This window comes from Mandrillus leucophaeus, unplaced genomic scaffold (assembly GCF_000951045.1).
Source record: "Mandrillus leucophaeus isolate KB7577 unplaced genomic scaffold, Mleu.le_1.0 Scaffold147, whole genome shotgun sequence".
NCBI classification, from domain to species: Eukaryota; Metazoa; Chordata; class Mammalia; order Primates; family Cercopithecidae; genus Mandrillus; species Mandrillus leucophaeus.
The window spans coordinates 3,421,415-3,438,276 of record NW_012101443.1 but is presented as its reverse complement, the minus strand read 5'-3'; the positions used below and the strand labels follow the sequence as shown (position 1 = coordinate 3,438,276).

The following is a 16,862-nucleotide window of genomic DNA, read 5'->3' as shown; positions in this document are numbered from 1 at the left end:
TTCAGGGTGCTTTGTTAAACAGAGAAGAAAACATAGTCTTTAACTAACCATCTAACATCTTGGAACTGAATTCCCAGTTCCACACTTTGGTTCCAATTCCAGACACTTTAACTGACTAAGTTTGGCTGTTTGATTGGACAGTATTTAAAAATGATTAACACTCTATGTTTATATCTATATGGAGAAAAAGACTGAACGGCTATATGTAAATGTTAGCAATAGTTACATCTAGGTAGTGACACCATGAATGATTTTTATTTCCTTTTATATATTTCTTTTATGTTTCCAAGTTTTGTGCATTGAGCCTAAATTCTTTTGTAAAATGAAAAAATAAAACAAAAATTTAAATGACAAACCTAGACCCAGGAAAACTGCTACACCTACTTTTCTCTTCCTCTGTGTTTTCTCTTAGTCATATAAAGAGGATTTTTTTGCCAAGGCAGGCAGATCACCTGAGGTCAGGAGTTTGAGACCAGCCTGGCCAACATGGTGAAACCTCGTCTCTACTAAAAATACAAAAATCAGCCAGGCGTGGTGGCAGGTACCTGTAATCCCAGCACTTGGGAGGCTGAAGCAGGAGAATAGAATAGCTTGAACTTGGTAGGCAGAGGTTGCACTGAGCCGAGATTGCACCACTGTACTCCAGCCTGGGTGACAAGAGTGAGACTTTGTCTAAAAAAAAAAAAAAAACAGAGTTTTTTCCCCCTCTAATTCTTCTTTCTTCTTTGTTCCAATGCTGTATTTCTTCACTCCCATCAAATTTCTCCCTGCATTTTCTTCACTGCTTTCAATTCTGATGAGAAGGGAATTGCCTGGTCTTCCTAATCCTCATGTTGCCTCTCCTAGCCAGCTGCATGAGAAAGCCCTGGAGCATGAAGACCCCCAACTGCGGTGGGAGTTGAGACGGGTAATTACATCAGTTTGGCTGGGAGCAGGACACCTGCTATAGACAGACAGCCATGTTGCTGGCAGGGTTCAGGGCTTCAGTGTGAATGAGTCGGCTTCTTGGCATTGGTAGACTAGAAAGAAATGAAGTCAAAGCCAGACCACAAGGAATCATTTTAGTGTCTGTAGCTGGAGGGAGAAAGATGACAATGGTCAGCGTGGAAGGCCAGTGTGTGTCTGCAGCAAAAGTCCGCTTTGATGTATTACCTTTAAGAAAAGATCCATTTCACTATAAATCTGGTACTCATAATGTGATATAGACTCTAAGTCAGAAGGCAGTTTCCAAAAGAGGCAGTGAAAGGGAAGGTCATTCAAAGGTCATCCAAAGACTGCCAGGGACACAGTGTTGGGAAAAGCAGGGTTCCTTTATCCTGGGAATGGAAGTCTACTGGAGAGTCAGGATTTCCCATTGCAGACATCAGGGAAAGCAGCAAAAGGCAGAAGCCAAATGATTTGAATAGTCTGCAGGGCAATGCCATTATTTCTGCCCCTGGCTCCTGCATTGATTCGTCTGCTAGCCTCATTATTTTGAGAAGGAATGATTACTAATGAGGATGCATTTGATTAATGGCAGAGCAGGATAACTAATGATGAGACGAAGCCTCTCATAGTTAAATTTTATTAGGGCTTCTCTTCCCCTTCCCAGAAGTGAAGAGATTTGTTTTCATGATTCAAATTTAATCAATAAAAGCTGCATGTATGTTACTTTCCTTTCGCAGGCTCTTACTCTGCTAATGCAAAGACCGAAGTAGGGGCTATGACACAAAGTCAGAAAACAGGCAATGAGTTTTTGCCAGTAATATTTTAGCGATCTCCAAGCATATGAAGGATGGAACTTCCTAGTCTTCTGCTGTCTTGATGATTGCAGTTCTGAAGCACTGCTTTCAGGGTACACTCTGGAAAGCCATGGTGTGGGGTTATTGAGGGAACACAGGGGCTGGGGCCAGACAGGCCTAGGCTGCAGTTCTGACTCTACGTGGTATACCTGTGCCCTGGGCCAGTCTCAGGTCTCACCTCTAGCTCTCAATTTCCTACTTGACACACTGGGATAGCCACATACCCCTGAGTTGTTGTGAGGACCACATAAAATAATGTGAAGGTGCTTTTGTGAGTTAACTATAGAAACTGGGCCTTCCTGTTGTAAGGGGCATTGGAGCAAACAGCACAGGCCACCCTGTGTCAGGAAATTATGACCTGGACTTGTCCCGACTAACTCTGTGATCCTGAGTCTTCTTTTAAGTCTCAACATCTTTTCATACTTTCACCTGGAATATGGCAATGACAGTTCACATTTATTTGTGAAGAGCTTTTCAAAATGTCCTCACATACATGATTGCATGTGATGTATGATTTTATCATAGCAAGCCCTTAGTGAGGTTGGCGGCACCTAGTCTCCAGGAGAAGAATTGGAGGTCCAGATATCCTGACTTTCCCAAAGAAGTACAGAAAACAGTGAAGCTGGAGTCACATTTTCCTTCTACTAGTTCAGTGTTTTCATTTCATTATTCATGCCCTTAGGTGGCATGAGTACAGCTTATCTTCTTCCTTATCTTATGACCTCTGGTCAGTGAAGACGGCAAGATACTCAGTGACCCATCCTCACTCAAAACTGCTAAAAACATATAAGGAGGCTTCCTCTCATCTTCATTTTAGTCTTTGTATCTTGTCCAGAATCAAAAGGGAAAGTGCTCTGGAAACTCCCAAACCTCTAACAGATGTCATGTGTGATCATTTCAAACAGGTAGGGCTTTGTAAGGTAAAGCCCTGGGCCAAGAATTGGAGAATTGGTTTCTATTTCTGGTTCCAAATGGAGCCAACCGTTCCTTCAAGAGTCTCACATTGAAGTGAGATACTTACCTTCTTGGGATGCACCAGGAGTGTAATCTGCAAATGTCAGAAAATGCACACACTGCCAGCAGGAACCCTACAAATGACCTTGAACAGCCTAAGGAAAGGTGCCAAGGAATTATGAGAATTATCATCTTGTGGCCTATTATTATAATGCACCATCCCAATATTCTTGGCCGAGGAATGGATAAAAAATGAAATTACAAACCCTGGGGTTGTTAAGAGAAAGGAAGACCATGGTGGACCCCAAATTTGGCAACTCTTGTGAACCTTGATGTTTAAGTCACTGAACCTTTTTAAAGCCATGTAATCTGAGAGATAGACATGTTTTATGATTTTTCTGATTCTAGTAAAATGTCGGTGACTTTTAATATGAATGTGGGAAATGTCTTCTGCATTTCCCACATCCATATTCTATTCTATCCTATTCAGAAAGAAAGAAACTTAATCTGGGTTGTCGAAGAATCAGATAAACATGGGGTATGTCTTTGCAGCCATAGCTTGTAAAGACTCCAGGTTTTTATATGTGTATGAGTGTCTATTTATATATACACATTTTTATGTTTTGAACTTTTTAAAGCCGAATATTTGACTACTTGTACATGAGAGTCTAAAAGCTCCTTTCTCTACACTGTAATGAGATTTTCTTGCCCTGTCCAGTGATACTGAATTATTTTCTGTACTGATGTATAATCTGTCATATATTAAAGATATTATGATATCATTCTTTCTGAATGAGCCAATAACCACATCATTATGTATGGGCTATTTCTTCCTTCTAATTGAACATTTTTGAGGCTCATGAACTCTACTTAGAAGGTAGATCCTCCTGATATACTGCAACTTAATTTCCAAACTTTCTATCTTTAGTTTTTTTTTTACATTCTACATCTAAGTATTTAAATCTTTCATAAAGGCCCTTAAAATTAGTAAAGTTTCAGGATACAATAACTGTACAAAAATCAGTAGCACTTCTATTCACCAACAACGTCCAGGCTGAGTGAAACAAGAATACAACCGCACTTACGATAGCCAGAAAGATGATGAAATACCTAGGAATACAGCTAACCAAGGAGGTGAAAGATCTCTACAAGGAGAACTATGAAGCACTGCTAAAAGAAATCAGAGATGACACAAACACATGGAAAAACATTCCATCCTCATGGGTTGGAAGAATCAATATCATAACAATGTTCATACTGCCAAAGGAATTTACAGATTCACCACTATTCCTATCAAATTACTAATGTCATTCTTTACAAAAGTAAGAAAAACTATTAAAAAATTCATATGGAACCAAAAAGCCCAGACAACCAAAGTAACTTTTAAGCCAAAAGAACAAAGCCAGAGGCATCACACTACCCAACTTCAAACGATATACTAAAACAGCATGATACTGGTACCAAAACAGACACCTAGACCAATGGAATAGAACAGAAAACTGGGAAACAAAGATGCACACTTAACAACCATCTAGTATTTGACAAGGCTGACAAAAACAAGCAATGGGGAAACAACTCTCTATTCAATAAACGATTATAGGAAAACTGACTAGCCCTAGACAGAAGATTGAAGCTGGACCCCTAACCTTTCACTCTCTACAAAAATTAACTCAAAACAGGTCAAAGATTTAAATGCAGGACCTCACACTATAAAAATCCTAGAAGCCAATCTGGAAATTCTCTTCTCGACTTTGGCATTGGCACAGATTTTTTGGCTAAGTCCCCAAAAGCAATTGTAACAAAACCAAAAATAGACAAGTGGGACCTAATTAAAGAGCTTCTGCAAAGAAAACGAAACTATCAACAGAGTAAACAGACAACCTACACAGAGTGGGAGAAGATATTCACAGACTATGCAGCTGACAAAGGCCTAATATCCAGAATCTCTAGCGAACTTAAATCAACAAGCACAAACCAAATAACCCCATTAAAAAATGGACAAGGCACACGAACAGATACTTCTCGAAAGAAGACACACAAGTACTCAGCAAACATATGAAAAAATGCTCAGCGTCACTAATCATCAGAGAAATACAAAGTAAAACCACGATGAGACACCATCTCACACCAGTCAGAATGGCTATCATTAAAAAAGTCAAAAACAACAGATGCTGGTGAGGATGTGGAGAAAAGGGAACACTTATACACTGTTGGTAAGGAATATAAATTAGTAAAGCCACTGTGGAAAGCAGTCTGGAGATTTCTCAAAGAACTTAAAATAGAGCTACCATTCGACCCAGCAATGCCATTACTGGGTGTATACCTAAAGGAAAAGAAATCATTCTACCAAAAAGACACATGCACTCACATGTTCATTGCTATGCTATTCACAATAGGAAAGTCACAGAAGCAACCTAGGTCCCCATAAATGATAAATTTGATAAGGAAGATGGGGCATATATATACCACGGAATACGAATACAACCATAAAAAAAGAATGAAATCATGTCCTTTGCAGTAACAGGGATGTAGCTGGAGGCCTTAATCCTAAGCGAATTAACATAGTAACAGAAAATCAAATACTGCATCTTCTCAGTTATAAGTGGGAGCTAAACACTGAGTATACATGGGCATAAATATGGGAGTGACAGACATTGCAGACTACTATAGGGGAGAGAGGGAGAAGGGCATGGATTGAAAAACTACCTGTTGGGTACTATGCTCACTACCTGGGTGATGAGATCTGTACCCTAAACCTCAGCATCATGCAATATTCCCATGTAACAAATCTGTACATGTACCCCCTGTATCTAAAATAGAAGTTGAGGCTGGGTGCAGTAGCTCATGCCTGTAATCCCAGCACTTTGGGAGGCCGAGGTGGGCAGATCACTTGAAGTCGGGAGTTCAAGACCAGGCTGGCCAACATGGTGAAACCCTGTCTCTACTAAAAATACAAAAATTAGCCAGGCACAGTGACACATGCCTGTAGTCCCAGCTACTCAGGAGGCAGAGGCAGGAGAATCACCTGAACCTGGGAGGTGGAGGTTGCAGTGAGCCGAGATCACGCCATTATACTCCAGCCTGCGCAACAGAATGAGACTCCATCTCAAGAAAATAAAGTTGAAAAAAATTTTTTAAAAGCTCTTAAAATATAATTTATCATTACAAGATGTTGAATTTCTGCTTTTAAAGGGATTTCTCTTTTTCCATTTTTCTTGTCCTTCTATGCTTGTGCATTTTCCTTTGAAAGCAGTTTTTAACTGGAGAGGAAGAACTGTTTGTTCTTCTGCATCCCTCGCTCCTTCTGCACATCCTTCCCATCCCTGCATCTGGAACGGACTCTACTGTTCTGTGTCCTGCACATGCTTGGGAACTTAGGCGTGCCCTGCTCTGGACCATTAGTTCTGCCACCTTCTCTTCTAGGACAAGGAAACAGAAATAGCGTGGAGAGCAAGTTCACTATTTATGTGTCTTTGTTCCATATTTCAGCCTCTTCATGTCACCTTTTCCTATTTGTCTTCCTTTCTTGCTTTCAGAAACTATTTTACTTTGTGCATCTGCCTCTTCTTGCTGAGACAGCTATCTTCACTCCAAAGGATGCTACCTTAAGTTCCCTTGTCCTTCCTCCTAGACATTCACGAACCTGCCTGCGGTTCCTCCTTTCCCTGTATGTTTCCGGGCAGCCAGAACAATTTGCAATACTCCCCACACTTCCCACTGCACCGCCCCACCCCACCCCGCCCCGGCCACATGGCAACCAAGAACTCATTCAAAGACTGGGTTAAAGTGAAAGGTAAAGGCCCCTGAAACAGGCTCCTGTTCAAGATGTCAGAGGCAATGTGTTTGTATTTTCTTCCTCCAGAGACTCAATTAAAGTGTCTGTCGATGAATACACTTACAAAAACAAGGAGAAAGGAAAGTGAGTTCCAGGAGTTCCTTGTGTATGACAGGTCCTGGCATTCAAGGGATCCCCAAATCTCCTTAAAATGAAGCCTGCCTGACAAAGAGCTCTTGGCTGGCCACTGCCCAGGAGAAAGACGCGGCCGTGCAGGAGATCCAGACACAGCAATGAGCAAAGCCACAGAGCTTCACAGAAAAGCAAACCAAGCCCTCCACACCTAAATATACACAGGCTGCCAGCCATCACCTTGCTCCTGAAGAAGCCTATACATAAAAGAGAAACTGAAACACAATAGCTAAACAACCAATCCTGAAGTAAAGACACATGATTCAGGAACCAAAAAGATCTTAAAAATTCTACTTAGTATTCTTAAAAAGATTTGAGAAGATACTGCACCCATAAGATACGAATTAAGATTGCATGAAAAGAATGATTAGAGGACAAAATAACCTCTTGAAAATAAAATAATATGATTACCAAGCAGAAACTTCAATTGGAAGGATCAAAGATAAAGTTAAAATGGAAGATAATAGGAAAAAGATGCTGGGCATGGAGCATCCACCTATTAGGTCCATTATCGGACTGGTGGGTATTTCAGATAGAAATTAAAATCAGAAAACAAAAGTGCAAAATGATCAGGAAAAAGGAGAGCCTCCTGCCACAAGCTCTTGTGACACTCCTCTGTTCTCTTGCCTGCAGCCCTGCATTTGCTCAGTGCTCTGGAGCACTACCTTGTGAAGTTGGCTGGGAGCATCTGGTCTGCTGCACTTTTGAGGATTTCTACAATTTTTAAGGGACAAGGTTTTAAGAAATAAAAAAAAATCCCATAAAATATTCGTGAATGTGCTCATTCTATCTCTTTCCCTAAAGTTTTCTAATCATTAAAAGCACCAATAATGCTACCACGGCCTCCTTCACCACCATAGCTACCAACACAGCCATAGCCACCATTGCCACTATGACCCCCTTCACCACCATAGTCATCATCCTCACCACAGCTACCTTCATCACCACAGTCAACATGACCATCACAGTCACCATTTCCACCTCAGTCACCATTTTCAATCACAGCCGCCTTTAACACCATCCTCACCATAGCCATCACCACAACCACAGCCACGAGCACCAACATGGCCACCTTCACCACCACAGCCAACAACACAACCACAGCCACCATCCTCACCATAGCTGCCTTCATTACCACAGCTACTACAGCCATTTTCACTACCATAGCCACCATTCTCACCACAGCCAGCAACACAACGGAGGTTATCATCCCCCTCACCGATGCCTTCATCACCACAGTTGACATTACCATCAGTCACCATCCTCTCACTACAGTCACCATCACTACCACAGCCACCACAGCTACCTTTACCACCATAGCTAACAACACAACCACAGCCAGCACCCCCACCACGGCCACCTTCGCCACCACAGTTACCTTCACGAGCACAGTTACCTTCTCCACCACAGCTACCTTCATCACCACCCCCACCACAGTCACCAAAACAACCACAGCCACCATCCTCACCACAATCACCCTCACCTCCAGAGCCAATATCACTACTGCAGTCACCTCTACCACCATGGCAACCATCACCTCCACAGTCCCTTCATCTCCACAGCCACCATCACCACCACCGCTAACATTATTATGATCTTGATTTTGACATATAACATCAGACTTAATTACATGTGAATTTTGGGGAGGAATTGAATGCAAGCTTTTCTCCTTCTCTTAAAAAAAAAAGTACTTACTAAGCAACTAAATAGTTTCAACAAGATTGCAGAAGACATGCTGAACTTACCCAAGGGGTCAGAGGTAATCACTATGTTTAATTTCAAAACTAGTTTCATTTACTCCTTAATAGATATTCCAAAGTCTGACTCTTACCCAACATGCTGACAAAACTAAATGGGGTTACTTTGTATTTTAGGAAAGTAGTAATGTTATATTTCTTCATCTTCCATAAAATTAGTCTAAGTGGGTGAGATTTTAACAATGCACACACAGAAAATCACACATATGTTCTACTTTGACTATAAAGAAAAAAATGCTTGTCACTTAATTTCTAAATGCTTTTGATCATCATCATCTTACTTTTCCCATTTTTTTTTTCCTGATCCTCCCTTGCTGAAAGTTGTCAAGACAGTGGACCAGGCCTGCGCCTTACTAATGTCAAGCTAAGAGTGTGAGAGAGCCACTGCACCATATGGGCCAATGGCTTGCTGGTCTAAGACAGCTGGTCTTCAGACTAGATTTAATACTGTTCAAAAGCACCCCCTTAAAGTATTTAGGAAGAAGCCTTCTGACATAAGCATCATTAGTCATACACACTTTTACGATCAGCAGTTTTTAATGCTATCCTGCTGTTATCCAAATATTTATTAGTCCTGTCAATATGATTTACACAAGGCTTCAAAAAGAATTCTGACTTTTAAGCGGATTATTCAAAAATTATGACATGTTGACCTATCCTCATGAATGAAAATAAAAATACTGCAAATTTACGTGTGAATAAAACCATAATGAGATATCACTACAAATGTACTACAGTGATGAAAAAAGACACACTGACCCTGCCAGTGCTGCCTGATGAGGATGCAGAACTGGAGTTTGCAGACAGTCCTGAGGGAATGGATGATGGTACAGACACTTGGCAAAAGACTTTGGCAGTTTCTCTGAAAGGAAAACACACTTGCCATGTGACCCAACAATCATATTCCTAGGATTTACTCAAGTAAAATGAAAAATTATGTCTAAGCAAAAAGCCTGTAAGTGAATGTTTATAGCAGATTTATTCCTATTTGTCCCAAACTGGAAACTATCCCATCCACTAACTAGTGACTAGACAAACAAACCACAGCTCTTTCTTATGGTGGAATACTGCTCAGCATCAGAAGGAATGAATGCCTGATACGTACAGCAACATGGATCAGTCTCAGATGTATTATGCTAAAGAAAGAAGCCCAACTCAACAGGTTGCATGCTGTTCAATTCCCCTTATAGGATATTCTGGAAAAAGAAAAACTGTAAGGGTAGAAAACAGAGCAGTGGTTGCTGGGAGTGGGGTTGAATCAAAAGGGGCAAGAGGGAATGAGTGATGGAACTGATTTATATATAGATGGTGGTAGCGGTGGTTATGTGACTGTATGCATTTGTCAAACTTCACAGAACGTATGTCTAAAAAGAATGTATTTCATTGTATGTAAATTTTACCTCAATAAACCTAATGAAGGAATTCAGTGTGGTAACCTGAAGAAAAATAAGAGTTAAAAATATGTATCGTCTTTCCTTGTACACCTAAAGTTACAAATGAGAGTCACAAGCCTCACTATCCCTGAGGCAGAGACAAGTTAACTTCACTGCCAGTTTAGGATCAGGTAAAGGCTACTGTGTTACCATGGATACAAGCTGTTATTCTCGTTTGTATGAAACCTTTCGTATCATTAAATTGTGACTCACATGGCGCAGGGGTAAACTCAGAAACAGCCAGACAAAGTCACCCAAGGGTTTTTCCATGTTAGGAACCCTGCCCATAGCGTTTTCTTCATGAACACATGAAAAACTGTGTGATGTCAGTGATCATATCCTTAAGGGGTTAAAAAAAGAAAGGTTAGAGACTTTTTGGCTAAATTTGAAGGCGATTCCAAAAGCTGTCTGCTAGTCCTCAGGTCATTAAGGCTGTTTCTTTTTTTATTGTTTGTTACAGAAATGATTTCCCAAACATAGACTGTGGAAATGGTGACATATGGGAGGCTGACCCCTCCTCTCTCTGTCATCTTTCATGTGAAACCATGATTTTCTGATTTATAAAGTAGAGAGTGTGGAGATTGAAGGTAGGTTTTAAAGTCAGGCTAATTCTTTGTGGTGGGATTCAAATTAGCGAATTGCGGTAATTTATTCACACATGGTAGGTCATGATAGAAATAAGACTTTAAAAAGCACCTATATTTTAAAACTCTGTTAAAAATGTTCTGCCGCAGAGATAGCCATACATCCGCCTAACAACCAGTCAATATTAAAATCACAGCAGCCACCAGGGACCTAGTGCTTTCTGTAGGTTAAGGAGGCACCACACACACCTCTCAGGCCTTGGCTCTCGCGCTCCCTGTCTTGCTTTTCATGATCCAGGATCCCACACAGTCCAGAGCTCCCACAGGCACCATGCTAGGCCTGCCTCCAGGCCTTTGTCTATTCATTGCTTCATCTGACATAGATATTTTGACTGTCTACTATGTGTCTGTTACGGATTGAATTGTGCCCTGCCCCCCAGCCCCAAATCCAAATGTTGAAGTCCTAGCCCCTACTAGGACCTTATCTGGAAATAAGTCCTTGCAGATATAAGTAATTAAGATGAGGTCATACTGGAGCAGGTGGGCCGCTAATCCTGTATGAATTGTGTCCTTATAAAAAGCAGAAATTTGGACACACACACACGGAGAATGACACAGGATGATGAAGGCAGAGAGCAGGGTGATGTGTCTACAAGTCAAGGAGGGCCAAAGATTGCCAACCAACCTCCAGAAGCTGGGAGAGAGGCAGGAGTCAGACTCTCCCTTACAGCCTCGGAAGGAACCAACCCTGCTCTTGGACCCCAGATCTTGGACTTGTAGCCTTCAGAACTGTGAGATAATACGTTTCTGTCTCAACTACATTTTTAGTTATATAAAGTACATTTCCTACTGACAAGGAGATGCTGAAAAGAGATGAGAAGCTCCCTTAACTGAATCCCTCGTTCAGGAGGATGGCTCAGGTGGTGATTTGGAACACTGCTCCTTTGCGGACCAGGCACGTGGCTCCTCAGTGCTTCTGCAGCCCTGACCGAGCAGCTCGCCCTCGCCTCCTCTGACTTCTTTTTGATTTGAATCTGCAATAACCTAAAATACTTTATATACCTTTAAAGCAACTGGGGTAATCTTTTCTAGAGGGAAAGAGGGAGAGTTGTGTAAAGTGTGGCATAGTGGCTTTTGGGCTAGGTCTGGCGTCACGGCCTTTGGGGAACTCGATGGCCTCTCATCTTGGTGAGGGCGCCGACAAACACCCAATGTTGGGGCATATGGACAACCCCAGAAGTCTCACACAGCAGCTGTTACATCGATTTCCAAGTACAGAGACCTGAGCAATAACTGTAGTGACATTTTCCTGGCTGGCTCTGACCTCTGAATCTCACTGATTAGTCTAACACACACTGTGAACATCAACCAGTTAGGACTCTAAGCCAAAACTCAAAAATTGCTTTAAAATGGCAGGAGATGTTTAAGACATAATTTGTGCGAGTTGGTCATTAACTTTCTCACTTCCCAATCCGTGATTCTTTTTTATACTCTCCCTCTCAATTATTTTTCCCTGTTAGGCTGGTTTCTGTAGTAGTTACCTCTAATCACTAAGATACTTCTGTAGGCAATCCATGCTCTGGATGTTACAGAGCAGTCAATAGGGATGGGGGAATTAAAAAAAAATGGACTCTCTGCATATTAACTTTCCATCATTCTACTTATATTTCCCTTGTTTAAGTAAAAACAATCTTTTTAAAAGAAAATATTGATTGGCTTTGTATATTCAGAGGAGTAATTTAAAAATCCCCATGATGATAATTTATGCTCTATTATTCTAAGGTAACTCAAAGGCCCAAACACCTTAAGAATATCATGTACCAGTGGAGGTTTTCAGATACAAATTTGGCTGTGAATCTTTGACTCTATTCCCTCACTGCCAACAGTCAATTTTCCCCCCGTCAACATTTTATTTCCCACAGTCCCTGTTCCTTTTCTATCCTCCAAAGCCCTCAACTTTCATTTCCTAACAATTGCCATAAATACACATCTTTAAATTCAGTATGCTAGGATGAAGTCTGGCACTCTTCAACAGAAACACAGCTATTGTCCTCTTTCTAAAGTTACCTGTCTCCCCAAACTCTGATGCTTCATCTGTTCCATACGCAAACATTTCTTAAACAAGTAGTGTGCTCACAGAACCTGACTAGATCCTAAGTGCAATACAGGAAAAGTGATTGGCTTGGCTTTTCTCTAGATTCTACCCTTCCACAAACAGTCATTAGCACTTTTCTGTCCTAACAACTTAGCTTTTTGGTTGTCATTTCTTCTCCTTCACCCTTTCCAGCATGCAGCTGCCTTTCCATTTTCATTTAATACACATATCCCTTTCTCTCACAAAACCATCTGGGCCAGGTACCTGCTGCATGCCTTGCATGGTTTGCTGCAGGAACTGCAATTGCTGGTCCTTGGTGAGGTTCTCTTCTGTTCGGAAAAGCTGTTCTTTTTCTTGTTTCAGCAGCTCCACCTCATTCCTGTAGGCATCCAGCTGCCAGCGGAGACTGTCATTCTCCTCTTTCAGAGCGTAGGCCTGAGCAGCCAGAGCTGAAGGACAAACAGAATGAGTTCAAGTGAGTTACCTTCTTGCTTAGCTTGAGGAGGCCTTCTGTGGGAAAGGGAGTCTGCCACCCAAGTTCTTAATGTTGGTACCAGCTCAGAAATAAAAGCAGAATGCCTTATCCCGGGGCTGTCTGTTTTGTAGTCAGTATGCATCACTTCTCGCGGAACTTTTATCTATTCTGTTTGTCCTGTCTTACGTATGAATGTTTCCTATGGGCACGGGATTAATTCCTCCCAAATTCTTGTCCCTTGACCTCTCCCTCAATGCTGGACACCCTCACAGACATTGGTATGTGGTGCTAGGTGGTGACAACATTCAGAATTCCAGGCAACGATCATATCTACTAAATATTATCTTCCCCCTTTCTACAGGATTGCTTAGCTCCTCGGAGGGCTGCTTTCTTTCAAATAATCAGCAGTTCTACAGGTTGAGACATGCAGCAGCCTCCCAGGGGACAGAGGAATTTATATGCACACCATTCCTTCCTGCTCTACTGCTGGGACAAATTGCACAGATTGTTTTCCTCCAACTCCGATCAGAATGGGAACCTAGTTCCATCTGTTTCACCAACAGATTAAAACTCTTTTCCTCTGCAAGGCTGACTGGTTACTCTAATACCTCTCCCTGAAACCCCCAATTCTCCACATTTAGATTCAGACTTCATTCATATGTCCATCTTATTAAGAAACCAAGACAGTTAACTCGGGGTATCACACATCTCAAGGTTTCAGAAATAGCCGAAACTGAAAAAGAAAACAAATGGTACAAAACAAAGATTGAGGGTAGGGAATCCCTTTCCCTAGTTTCTATCTTATTGCTTAGGGGGCTCTCCAAAAATCAACATAGCCTGCTGGGCACTCACAAAGTACTGGACCATGAGCTTTGTATGAACTCACTCACTTCATAGCCCCATCAAGCCTGTGATGCCGGTGCTGGTCTTATCCCCGTCTTTACAGATGAGAAAAATGTGGCACAGAGAAGTTACGTAACTCATCCAATCCCACAAAATAAGTAGCAGAAAGCCTTCACACCCAGGCTGCAGGCAGGCTCCAGAGTCTCTGCTCTTGATTACGTCGGTCCATGTGTTCAGTTCTTACCAGGCTGTTCAAAACCAGTCTCACATTCCCCCACCAACTCTCCCACCAGTCTCCCTTTGATCTTCCCCCTCACAGAAAAGCCATTCTCCACTTGTGTAAGCAAGAGAAAAGTGAAAGCAAATTTGAAACGCTTGTTACCAGAAACTTCAAACATGTAACTTCCAGTAGATAAGGGCACGGTGTGGAGCCCACTGCACACCAGGGTGTCGGTGCATGCACGTTTGCAGCCCGTTTCCCGTGTTAGAGGACCAAATCAAGGTCGCCTCCTGGGTGTTCTACCCGCACATTACAGTTCCATGGTGATAAAGCTTTACCGAGGTGCTCTGAGACCGTAGTGAATTCTCTCCTCAAATATCAAACGTCAAATTATGTTAATAATAGTTTTATCGTTGAGTGTTTTACAGTATTCCATCTTGCAAAATAATCTCTGTGTGGTACACACTGAACTACTAATCAAACAGAACATGCAATTACCCAGACATTTCCCTACCTCAAGTCAGTAGGGATCAATTACTTAACAGGCATTTACTGCATATTTACCTGTGCTCAGGTCTGTGTGGGCATCTCAGACCACAAAAAGAGGAGACAGAATACATCTGTTCTCTCAAACAGCTTAAAATCTAGTAGAAACTGACACATTTAAGAAGAAACGATTGCTTTCAAAGGAGGAAAGGATAATGTGACGTCTGGAATACAGCAGGCACTCAATAAACGTTGGTTGAATGAATAAATGAGTCTAGATGCATGACAAAAAAAAAAGTATCCTATAGGAGTTCAGAGAAGAGAAAGAAAAATTCAGACTGAAGGAATAAATGAGGGCTTTGGAAGATGAAAAACCCAAGAACTTGGGAAGGATGTCTCTCAGTCAGGAGCCAGAGCATAAGCAAAAGCCCAGAGATGAAAATCAAAGGTAGAATACCTGGGGCAAGAAGGAGAGAAACTTGAGCAAAACCCAAGTGTCTGCCTGGCAGCAGTGAGAGAAAGGTGATCCATGTCAGGCGATGGGAGACGATGGGGAAGCTTAGGTTCAATGGAGCGGCCAATTGAGAACCACTGACAGTGCTTGGGGTGCTGGAAGGACATGATGAAATTGGGATTTAGGAACATTAGTTTGGCAGTGGTGCATGGAATGAACTGGAGGCTGAAGAGAATGAATAAAGGAGATTTTATTTGGTGTATGTGTGTGCAAAACCAAGGAGCAGCCACTTTTACAGCTTTTAGAGACTTACTCATAAAATCAGAAATTATCCAGCATGTACCCCACGGCATGAGCCAGTGCCTTCTAACACTGTGCAGCCCAGCTTCGGATCTTGTCCACATCCTGAGATACCACCTCCTGACAGCTCCGTTTACCAAGCCAGAAGGAAATGGTTATGAGGAATCATTTGTGAGAGGGATGTTGTAATAGGGCAAAATCACAGAAAATGCAAATGATGAAAAAAGTGTTGGCACTACACAGGCACATTACTACATTTAGTAGCATTCAAAGACACTTAAGTCATTTCCTTAGGAAGCTCTATTTGGCCCTTTTTCAATTCAGAGTGGCATTTTTATTATCATAACTGATAGCAGGTGTTTGTGAAGAAATCGATTAGTATGCAGGGATGGAAATTACATTTTCCAAATGAATTGCATAGTCTGCAAGATATGCTGAAATCTGTATAGCAAAATGCAAGCAGCTATAAAGCATGTGCCAGCAGCATTATTTAAATAAATTATCTGAACATAAATACATACAGGAAAGTATACCATCCATTATTTTAGGGGATCTCTTACAAACCTATGGAATGGTACTGCTGAGAGTTCTTATTCTTGGCTAAGCCAAGTGACCACAGTGCCTGCCAAGCAGGATATAATATTGTTTGCATTCCCGGAATAGGAATGTGATATCGTCATATTAAAAAAACCTGTAACAGCTGTAATTCCCCCCACCAAAAAAATTAAAAAAAAATCAATACCATAGCAAATCCCATCAACATTTTTATAATGGGGGCACATAACTGATTTACATTCTTGATTAAACGATTTCAAGCTTGATTTTTACAAAAAAATGTTCGTTACTCATGTGACAGCAAGTAGTTATCTTCTAAAGGGTGAGAAATTGTATATTGACTCCACTTAGCTTCAGGCCACCTGTTTGTAAACATCACTCAGTGTCATACTGCAGCCCTGAATCTATTCCTCAGACAAGCCTGCCTGGAAGAGCCTATATTATGTTTCTTGGGCCAGAGCTGTAACAGAAAAAATCCTAATAATTTCTGACTTAACATAATTTCTCAGTGTATTAAAAATTCAGAAATTGGAAAGGGCAACTCTTTCATTTTTCTCTTTCTCTTTAGTTCTTTCTGGAATACTGTACTAAATTAAAGAGTTTTGGAAAAATGTGTCATCAATCTTCCATGATAAAATTTACCTTATGAGACTGTACAATGAATCCACTATCCAAATAGGCATAAAGATTTTTTAAAAAAGTACAGTGTGCATCTTTTGGTAGGAATTCCTAAGGAGTGCACTGGGTGCCAATAAATGGAATATCTAAGAGACACCCCATGTGGATTACCAATTTCTGCTAATAAAAAAAGAATAGAATTAGGCCGGGCGCAGTGGTTCATGCCTGTAACACCAGCACTTTGGGAGGCCGAGGCGGGTGGATCATGAGGTCAGGAGATCGAGACCATCCTGGCTAACATAGTGAAATCCCGTCTCTACTAAAAATACAAAAAATTAGC

General features: G+C 41.4%; 1 protein-coding gene across 3 annotated transcripts in view; it reads right to left on the bottom strand.

The window, feature by feature from the left end:
• Positions 1 to 16,862, bottom strand: part of ENOX1 (ecto-NOX disulfide-thiol exchanger 1) — a 574,354-nt gene that overhangs the window by 74,938 nt on the left and 482,554 nt on the right. For all 3 annotated transcript variants that reach the window (XM_011974625.1, XM_011974626.1, XM_011974624.1), the window contains one exon: positions 12,836 to 13,020. In XM_011974625.1, coding sequence (XP_011830015.1) covers positions 12,836 to 13,020 — 185 coding nt within the window. The remainder of the gene's footprint in view (positions 1 to 12,835; positions 13,021 to 16,862) is intronic.